The following is a 10,814-nucleotide window of genomic DNA, read 5'->3' as shown; positions in this document are numbered from 1 at the left end:
GTGGGGAACAGTGTTTGGAAATTGAAAACAAAAAACAAGACTACCTAGTGTGGAAACATTATGTTGTGATCATGAGACAGGCAGCACGGCTTCATTACTTCCCATTGTGGATACGCACTGAGAGAGAAACTGATTGGTGCATGTTTCATTCCTGCCTAAACCCAAGTTCGTCTGGGTATCAGTGGACCTGCATAACCGTGCAGCCTATTCAATTTGTGTGAATATTTTCTGTTAGCAAAAAGTCATACACAGACTCAAATGTGTAGGAAATCAACTTTACTATGAAAACAAAAAGGCAAAAAAAATCAAATAAAACTGAGATTCTTTTTTTCAATAGCAACTGTAGTAAAACTCATCCCATGTCATGCCAAACAAAAGACAAATGAACCAGTGTCCTGCACATTGTAATCCTAATGATTGTCAAAACAGATTTTTTGCGATGTATTTCTTTTTTGCATATAACATTACCTAAAAAAATCAGGTTTTCTGGGAGGTTCTCTCCTACACAAGCCTAACTCACTTCACCATCTAGACAAATAGTTACATTCTTCAGTCAACATGAGCATCCAAACCGCTTAGCATTGCAACTCCTGCAACTGGAAATAATCACTAATAATCATATTCAAAGGAAAATTAAATTGCAAACACCCTTTGACTTCAAAGCACAAATTAACATGTTTAACAAAACAAAACCATCTTCCTGCTCAAACAAGGCCCAACCACAACTGTTTAACAACTAATAACTCAACAATTAAGAGAAGAAACCATCAATCAACATGAGTTAAACAAACAAAAAAAAAACTCTAAAGTGAGGCTCAATAAAAAGAAATCTGTTCAAGATTTGAGGATTAACCATTGCTTAATACTGAGGCTTTGCAGTAGGACCATCCATCTCTCTTGGTCTCTTTTCAGGCAATGCAAACAAGCGCAGAAGAGTTTGCCTTGTGTGGGCCGCGTGAGACGTGACTCTGTGATATTTGGTGATAAAGGAAGAGACGAAGGCAGTAATGCAGCGTAGCTTGGCTTGGAAATACCACTGAATGAATGACAAGAATGTTTTCTGGAGGATATTTATCCCATTTATCATACTGTCCACTCCTGCAATCAGGGAGCACTGTGTTGTTAACAAGACATTTTTTCTTATTAGATTACCACGGAAAACGTACTGTACTTGTAGTCATTCCTTGGACTAATAGTTAACCCAAGAGTTAGCTCTTAAAATGTAGAAGACTGGAAAGCTGGCGTGCTAGTGCTTGCAAAAAGAGGATTATTTTGAATATGGGGATGGAAAATGGGACCATAAGTTTTGCATGAGAACCATGAGACACGCCAGAAATTAAACCAAGCTCCACACAACAGGAAGCCACTCGACTCTCCATCAAAATGACTAATGCTGATCAGTGCACAACAACCAAATCCCCATCAAAGTGTTAAGTGCCACATCAGACTCACTGTACTGTTCTTAGTGATACCATCACTGTTGGCTGGAAACATCATATCTCCATTTTCACATAAATGGTGCAATGCATCATTTACTATCGAGACTCTTCTGTTGTTTGTAGATCACTATGGTGAAATTATTATTTTAAAGTCTAACATTTATTGGCTCTGTTACTCCTGAGGCCACTTTGCCAGCCTTTGGAAATCTTTCTTTCCCTCCTGCCACAAAAAGACGCATTTAAAAACCAATATAGCTTTGTTGTCTGACAACACATCAGAATCTCGTCTGGCTCGTCTACCCTCTTCACTCATAAAGTGTGTCATGTCTGATATGATAAGTGTGTAATACCTGGTTCACAGTGGTTCCACTGTATACCAGCTAAAATCATTTCTCAAAATATTATTTCTGCCAAAGCACAAACAACTGGGGGGTGATGGATGATAATATGGAACTGTGCTTGCAGAAATAAATAGAAAACAAAATCTAGACATAAAAATGATCAAAGCAAAAAAATATACATATTTTCTGGTTTAAGCAACACTTCCAAGAAAGTGACAGAAAAAAGTAGTGCAAAACAATTTGACCAACAATGATCTTGACAGGTTATTATTAAACTATTCAACGTTCGACCAAAAAGCAAAGAGTGAATCTGATAATGTGTTAGAAATCTGTAATGTAAGGTAATGTTATTGTTCACCTGGAGATATGAGCCTTTCTTCCAACAGTGATGATACATTATTTAAAAAAATATAATATGGAACCATCAACACAAGCTTCTATGACTAAACTTCTTTTTGTCCATAAGAAGCAGGCGCAGATTCTCAAGAATGGCTTTATGAGAAAGAGTAGGGGAGTCTTTAGGGCTATGAAAGAAGCAAACCATCCTCAGGCAAATTCTACACTCTTCAGAATTCCATAAAGTTCTAAAGACCTTCCAAGAATTCACACATCTTCCCCCTGTCACCCAACCCAATAATGGTCTGGATCCACATCTACCATCCCTGAGGCTGCAGCAGCTAGCGTTCTTACAGTACTATACTAAAAAGTATATATATATATATATATATATATATATATATATATATTTTTTTTTTTAAATTAACCCAAAATATTACAAAATCAGCTTCATTATGAACTGTGAAATGGCAAACTACATGTGAGGAAAACCAATGGCGTTATCAAAATCAACCTTCATCTTTGCAACAGAAAAAAAAATTCTCACAGCAGTGATATATGTTTTGTGACTGAGAATAAAACCAAAACAAAGCACATCACTTCAGATTTGATAAAATTACACTTGAGCATCATCATCTTCATACCCACAACAGCCTCTTTATTTTCAACTGGCTTTTGATCCATCTCTGCATCACCATCAACGTCAACAACCCCAAAGCTCCACACATGCTTTGCAGAGTTCATCCTTTGACCCCAAACAGGGGGAGGTGGGATCGTTTGTGAGTGTGTATGTGTGTGTGCATGTTGGTAAGGTTGGTGGGGTTAGCAGAAACACAAACCCAACCCCCGGACGCAAACAACATGGCCATTATCGGAAAGCTGTCCCCCCCGGTAGATTGTGAGTCTGGGCAGCTCAGCGCTGGAAGGGCTTGCGGACTTTCTTCCGGCGGCGCGGGTGTTTGCCCGCCTCGGTCCAGTGTTCGCTGGGCTCGGCTCGATGTGGCCCGTGGGGGAAGAAGCCGCTCTGGGGAGATGGTCCTGGAAATGGTCCACTAGCACCCATGCCTGGCCCAGCAGCAGGGTTTGGGGGTGGCGATCCGGTGGGGAAGAACCCGCCGTTGGCCGCCATGTCGCTGGGGGAACCCCCTCCCTGGAAGATGCGATTGAAGAGGTCCTGCAGGTCCGCAGGTGAGCTAGGGCCGGGGGGATGCTCTGAGGGTCTGTGAGACACAATGAACAAATCAGGACAACAGTGTGTGTGTTTTTTTTGCTTTACATTGTTTTGCTTTATCACAGTGCCTTCACATCACAGTGGCCTTTACAAAACAAATGTTCCATTTCCAAAGTATGTTTCACTTTTACTAGTGCTATGAGATGATTTATTTTATTTTATTCCATTTATTTAAATATTTTATATGCTGTGACCCTCCTGTGCTGTCTGAAATAAAGATTGAATGGAATTGAATTGAATCAATAATTTTGCGATGAACACAGACAATAACTTGTTGAATATTTCCCTGCAGTCTGTACTGGATGCACAGTATGCACAGGATGGGGATGGCTACCTCTGGCGGGTGGCGCTGCTGCTGTTGGTCTTGGAGCCAAAGGAGATGTGGTAGGGCACTCTGTGTGTGTCAGGGGAGATCCCTATGCGCTGGCAGCCTGCCCACTCTGCGGAGAGAAAGTAATCGGTCAGAGAACAAAACCAGAAGAAAACTACTGCTTTGGATAACCTGCAGGGTGTGACATGAACAAAATCTGAGAGGGGAATTTTGTTTTAGTTCTGGGGAGAAGATGGAAAAGACTGAGCATATCAACTGAAGACAAAGTATTGTGGGAAGAGAGGCTGAACAATAGATGCAGTGATTGTAGTCATTATGCTGGCGCAGGCCTCGAACACTGAACACCCAAAACTCTAATTTAATGCTGGGTAAAGTGCAAAGTCTAAAAGCAAAGTTCTTGTGCATGAACTAACGGCATCATATGGCGGGAGATAGCTTTTAGCTGACCCACCACTGTTTGTGCTTAGGATCTTTCTTGTGGTATTACATTTGTAAATAGATTTTGCATAGTTATTAAGCAAGCTTTAGACTATAGACGTTGCACTTTGCATGGCATTCAAGTAGGGCCCCATATCTTTTTAACCTTTTAACCGAAATGCATAGTGTGTAGGCTTGATGAACATTGACTGCCATATTTAAAATGCTGCAAAAACATACATATGCATCTCTTAATAGAGTAAGGTCAGACATGTTATTTTTTTGTGTTGTATCAGGCATAAAAGTAAAGATACTACTCATGTGTACCACTGAAATTAGAGGACCCCATATACATCGTTCAAAAGCAAGATCAGTGAACAGAATACAGTGACTAGTAAGAGGCCATCTTGTGCCTTCAGACATCTTACCGGTGATATCGTACACCTTTCCATCCATGAAGGCAAAGTAGGTGATGCGTAGTCCCAGCATGCTGGACTCGGCCCACAGGTCTCCCTCCTCCGCACCGTGGCGCCGGTTACATTCAGCACAGAAGCGGGCCTCGGTGGGGTCCCGGTCCATCTCAAAGCGCCTGCACAGACCATGGCAAAGACCGACAGAAAGAAATTAGACATGTGCACCTACAGTACAGCTTGTAGGGAGAGTGATGAAAGAAATGTTGATAGATGGAGGGGCCGACAAAGTAAACAGGGGTACTGCCATCACGGTGAACCATAATGGTACAGTCGCTGTTTACAAAAGCATATCGGTCTTTTTTCTGAGAAAGAGATGAGGAGATAACAGGAATGTCAACATGTGCCTTCGGTACACTTTATAACTTCGTAACAGTGACGCAAGCACAAGAGGCCATTAGTAGTCAGGACTAAATGGGTTTCAGTCATTGATATCTAAGGGCAAATTCAGAATTTTAAAAGGCTTCTTTGCAGCTTGTGCAAACACTCAGAGCTCAATTTTTTTATGAGATACACAGAGAATGAGAGTACAATGAACACAGAACTGCATATGATAAAATGATCACTTGACAAGTGTTTTGCATGTCTACCGCTTAACTGACTGTAGCAGCAGACACCATCTGGGCTTCTCATCCCAGTAACTGTTCTAAATAATGGGCTATTTGTGGCATAGTACCACACACTAAGTTCCGAAATGTAGCTCCATCAACTCCACTGCTAGCATGCCTTAGATGCAAAGCCAAAGCAATGGATTTAGTGCTCACTCAGAAGATGGAAGAGCTGTGTTCCAAAACAGAACCAAATCTACAGCCTCTGTACACTTATACAACATGTGCATGCTTCATAGCTCTACAAGATCTTCAATGGTAATATTTAGGGTTTTTTCCCCTTTGAAGCACTTGTGCTTACATATAAATATTTCTCTCAATACTTCTGTAGTAAAAAAATATTTGAAAGAACATACTGTATACAAATGTGACTAACTTCATCAGTCTGTCTGCTTCATATTTGCATTAACTGACGATTGTGCCTAGTGAAGACGCGCCTCGACCATTTGCAAATCAAGTCTTTTGTCATGTACAACGACCCAGCTTTTGTCTTATGCCAGACTTCACCATAGGTGGTCGGTGCCAATTAAGCACGCATATGTCCGGGGCGCGTCTGAACTTTTCCACTGGAGTAGACAAAGAACCTACTAACAGATATAAGGCTGTGACGGACAAGGTTCGTGAGGTGACTTGAGGCAACTTGTTTCATGTTTCTCCTCCGAGCCGGCTTGTAATAAACCTGGGAACGTCTCCCTTTCTTAACACATCTCAGTTTCGGTTTTGCTTCCACGTCATTTGTAATTCTCACCACACTTCGTCCTGTGACCCAAGTGTCAGTCCTTACTGAACTGCAGATATGCATTTTCAATGAACATGTTCCCACTGTATTGTTAAATAATAATAATAATACTCCCTTACTATTCCGGCCTTTTAAGGTACAAAATGATTTCTGTTGTGCTGGTCGCTGGGCTCAGTGCAAATATTATTTTGCCACAGCATACCACGATCAAAGTTCAACAAGTTCAACCATTCTGAACTTTGTGCCACTGTTATGTTGTATTGGAGTTGGCAGCGTGGAAGGTCAGACAGTGGGCTTGCTGTGTGGAGTGTGTAGGGCTCCGTGTGGTCAGGGCTGTGTGGACGCACTTGTGTTTGCCTTCACACTTGGTGCACATCATGGTGTTCATGGCCTCTTTCAGGTCATCCTGCAGCTTGGTCAGGAACTCATTCATGGACTTAGAGAGCTCAGTGGCAGCCATTCGCTTCCTGTGATAAGAGAAAAGCCACAATTACCCAATTACAATTACATCAAGGGTATAGAGGGAGGTGCATCTGGCATGCTAGAATCCACTGTTAAGACCCATGGATGTGTCATGGGCATAGTTCAGTTCAACACAGACTAGAGAAGATGCACAATTAACTACAACAGAGGCCTTAAACAAGGAATAGTTGTGTGCCTAAAACAGCAACATATAACATCTGTTTTCAAATCTTAACTGACTCAGCCCATGCCTGAATTCCAGCACAGTGCACTAGAACTTTAAGACCTGTGTCTCTTCATTGTTTTGTGTTTGTTGTGCTGTTGCTAAGTTTTGTTGCTCTGTTGTATATGTAGGCCAAGTTGTTGGGTATGATTGCTTTCATGTTGACACTGAGAGGTTTGGCTGCTTTAGGAAGTCCCCAAACAATTTCACAAAGGATTTGACATCATCTGAAATGCGAGTGTTACAGAGGCTAGACCAGGCACATAACCGAAGCGCTCCGTTCAGGGAGCGTCTGCTTCAACTATTAGTTTCCACTATAATCAATTGAACAGGCTATACCAGATGTGATAGCAGCGTGTATGTTAGAAAAAAATTAGAGCAGTCTTCTAAAACTATTTTTACACTACGCGAACAGAGCGCTTCAGTTGCGGATCCGATGTAGCCCGGGCCTAAAGAACACTAAATCTGTGACTAATAAAAGAAACAACATGCCTGCACCACTAAGATGACCAAATAAAGAGTGAAAAAGAGACAAGAGTGATCCTGATAAATGTTTAAAGGAATGGAGCCATAAAACACCCCATTTGTTCTTTTTCAATGTATGTATAAAGAAAGAACATTCCCTCTGTGGCACATTGGAGGCTCGGTATGCAGAGTAAAGAGACAAACTGTGCGGGCGCACTCACAGCTCATATTCTCGTCTCGTCTCCGGGTTGCTGACGATGTCCCACGCTGCCCGGAGCACCTTGAAGGCCTCTCCTGCCCGCGGGTGCTTGTTCTTGTCTGGATGGACCTGAGCCAGGAAGTATTCGTTAACAGCATGTCTTTGCTCTACACTGCCCTGCTTACCTGCTCTGCTGATCAGATGAAATCTGATACAGAGACACACAGCTTGACATACTGAGAATGATGTGAATGACTCTACAGACTAAATATGCTATACATCAACATTTTAGAAGCTGCTCTTCACAACTTAAAATGCAGAAAAGGAGGAAAGACTTGATGGCTGCTTTTTGCATCTTTTCTCACCGGAGTTATTTAAATGGTATCCTTACAATTTGTTATTCTTTGTACAAGAACCTAGATAAACTATTAATCAATAGTCTCATCTCTCAACAGTCTCAATAGTCAACAGTAATCATAGTCTCAGTTCAGTTTGTAGGGTCTTAATATTAATTCATTTCAAATAGTATATTATTTATAATGACAAGTTTCACAAATACACAAGGAGACTGAAGAACTGCAACTACACAACTACAGCTTTTTGTAGTTAAACCCACCTGTACAGCCAGCTGTCTATAGGCCCTTTTGAGCTCAGACTCTGTGGCATTTGCCTCCACCCCGAGCACAGCGAAGGGGTCCAGCTCCTCCTCTGGGATCTGAGCGAGAGACAGCAGCCTCTCCAGCTCCTGGCCCGGCTGGCCTCTCGCCTCGTTGGGCGACTCTGGAGAGGACCCTGCCCCCTGAGATCTCGTTCTCCTGAACAATCCGCTACATCTCTCAAACAGGGCTGCGGCTTTCCTCCACACCCACGAGTTCTGCAGGGCTTCCCACCACTGCGAGGCTCGACCCCCACTGAGCCTTCCCAGAGAGCACTTGGCCCATCGTGTGGCAAGGATCACTATGGCACAGAAGAGTCTGAAACAGGAAGTGGAAGTCTGCCACACCTGACCGGTCATCTGGCTAGTCCATGCCACCAGTGCAGCGCCGGTGCACTGGGTCCAGGCGAGGGCCCGCCTGGCGTCCTGCTTCAGGCCGGGGATATCTGTGACCCGGTGCAGGAAGCGTGAACTAAAGTCATAAACGGCCAGGCTCCCCGTTTCCACGGCCAGTCCACAGTGATGGGCCACTGACACGATGAGCTCCACCACCATGTGTATGCAGGACATGCACCAGGGGCTGATGGACTCTGACATGATGTCCTTGATGGCCATGATGAACTGCGAGCCGGTCTGCCTGCGAGGCCGACCCTGATGGTGGTGATGGTTCCTCCGCCGGGCCTGCTTGTGCCTCCCGCCCCCAGAGGAGGAGAGGGACGGCTTATTGAGGGAAGAGGAGGGCGTCACAAAGGCTTGGTCACCTGCTGTGGAAGAGGATCCGCTGTTCCTGGACCGCGCTCTCTTTCCAGACCCTGAATTTCGGGAGCCAGACTCTCCGTTCATCCTAGGCTCCTTCCCTGCCTCTTTCCTCTGATGCTCGTCATCAGCATCCCCTTCCATCTCGCCAGTCTCATCTTTTTCAGAATCCTCCTCCCCTTCTTCATCCTTCAGCGGGGAGTCTCCTCCATCTCTTGGCTCACTGTTCTCCTCGGTGTCATCAGCATCATCCAGATGGACCTGCACCGGAGGAGCCTCAGTGACCGAGCTGTCCAATGGCTCAGTCTCTGGCCTCTCTACCTCCACCTCCTCAAACTCCTCTCCGTATCCCATTTCCTCACTGGGCAGGGACTCGGACAAGATGGAGCCAGCGAGTGCCTCCTTGGGCGCCAAGTCATTTCTCAACCCCGGGTCCCCTGACTCTCCTGCAGTGAACGCAGACGTAGGATGTAATGGCTTTTTATAATCGCCTGCGTTGTCATCCATCACGGTCAAAAGTCTTCCACCAGGTCTCTTATTTCTTTTTTTTTAATTACGAAACACTTCAGGGATCCACCATTACCACCAGTTCCCCTTCATCTATAGCAGACAATCAGGTCAAATAGACATCTTGGTTGAGGCCCATGGCACTGGCCTTAAACCTGTGCTCTCTGTCTGCAGTGAAAAGTGTACAGCTCTTCTTCTTAATCCTTGTCACTATTTCTAACATGGCAAAGGGTCACCTTCAAGCAGACTATTCTTCTGGCCTCATCTTATGGTTTACCTGCCATGAATAAAGATTACATTATAGATATTAGACATCAGTTAAACAATAAAATTTCAGATGTTAACCTTCACGGTTTAATCAGTCATCAGTCAAATGAATCATAATGATAAGCTGGTGAATAGTTTGGTTCATCACAAATAACGTATAATCGACTACTCAAACTGTAGCAGTGCCTAATCATCCAGAATTGTCCAAGACACATGCATCCATAATGTTGTATAATAGCAGAATGATGCCCTACACATAAAAGACACTTATTAAAATATTATGCAGCCTATACCAGAAAAACATTTAAATAAGAACAGCTATCATGACCAGTAGGGAAAAAACTCTAAGAACAAGTATCCAACAACAGATAGGATGGAGTAAGTGAATGTCCTGAACATAGCCTAGCTGATCTGTACAAACGAGTAGTCTAATTGCTCAGCTGCCAAGCCAACTGCAACATACAACATTTACACGCTGATGAAGTTCCTAAATTTTAATATACGAGATGTCAATTTAATTGAATGGGCCCTTGATTTATTCCGACATTTTGAGGAATGTTCGTATGGCTAGCTACTAGCCTTTTACAACAGAGAAGAGTTATTTTAATCGTAAGTTGCAAATTAAAATGCTCACGATTATGATGTCTGTTTTTGGACATTGTGGAGCAGCATTTCATTGCATGAAAGCGAAGAGGAACAAGCAAGCATACAATTAGCACGACAAAACTCGCACCATGAACTTAGCTTGACGGCGGCCAACGCGACAGGAGCAGACTATTCTTTCCAAAGAAACGCCACATACGCACAGACAACATTAAGTTTTGCGTAACAAAAATAGCAATGCGTGCTAAAGTGCACCCAACATCAGGCAACTCACTTTTTTCCTTATGTGGAGATGAGAAATGATACAATGTATCTTTCCCTTCCGCTTCTACTGGAGGTTCAGATATCCACCTCAACAGATGACATAAAATGTAGCCATTTCAGTAAGATCACATAACAATACGACGTAAACTACGGGTGAGGGGAGACTTGCGTTAGAATGACATGCAATGATATCCTTCTTACAAAAATGATTTTTTAAAACGTATTTTATTCTAAGCTGTCGTGCCTGCCCTTGTTTTTTGTCACCAACGTCAAATAAGCAACTAGCATTCCCCAAAACTACTTCCGGGTAATGAAAAATGGTAAAACTATCACCTTAAAAGTCTTGAGCTATGTCTTAAAAGTCCTATCTCACAACCTCTGTACAAATTACACATCGAAATTAGTCGACCTATCTCAATAAATAAAACATTTATTTAGAAGACTTACTATAATAGTATATATTTGAGTTGGGGTAAAAGCAAGGCTGATTTTTGACCTAAA

The 10,814-nt window shown here is 43.0% G+C and overlaps 1 protein-coding gene across 1 annotated transcript; it reads right to left on the bottom strand.

The window, feature by feature from the left end:
• Nucleotides 1-261: 261 nt before the first annotated feature.
• Nucleotides 262-10,614, bottom strand: dnajc14 (DnaJ (Hsp40) homolog, subfamily C, member 14). Its single transcript, XM_042090849.1, has 7 exons — nucleotides 10,324-10,614; nucleotides 7,878-9,456; nucleotides 7,284-7,390; nucleotides 6,260-6,379; nucleotides 4,524-4,684; nucleotides 3,682-3,787; nucleotides 262-3,336 (listed from the first exon to the last, which is right to left on the bottom strand). Exons 2-7 carry the CDS (start codon nucleotides 9,177-9,179, stop codon nucleotides 3,030-3,032), a joined length of 2,103 nt encoding a protein of 700 aa, XP_041946783.1. The 5' UTR covers nucleotides 9,180-9,456; nucleotides 10,324-10,614; the 3' UTR covers nucleotides 262-3,029.
• Between the last annotated feature and the right edge of the window lie 200 nt (nucleotides 10,615-10,814).

This window comes from Alosa sapidissima, chromosome 4, assembly GCF_018492685.1.
Source record: "Alosa sapidissima isolate fAloSap1 chromosome 4, fAloSap1.pri, whole genome shotgun sequence".
Taxonomy (NCBI): Eukaryota; Metazoa; Chordata; class Actinopteri; order Clupeiformes; family Clupeidae; genus Alosa; species Alosa sapidissima.
The sequence above is the reverse complement of the archived record's forward strand: the minus strand, read 5'-3'. Positions and strand labels throughout refer to the sequence as shown.

Coding starts and splice junctions, on each gene's coding strand:
- dnajc14 (XM_042090849.1), bottom strand. CDS start 9,179: ATGGATGACAACGCAGGCGATTATAAAAAGCCATTACATCCTACGTCT. Junction 7,391..7,877: donor ATAGACAGCTGGCTGTACAG/GTGGGTTTAACT, acceptor TTCCTGGCTCAG/GTCCATCCAGACAAGAACAA. Junction 6,380..7,283: donor ACGAGACGAGAATATGAGCT/GTGAGTGCGCCC, acceptor CTCTTATCACAG/GAAGCGAATGGCTGCCACTG.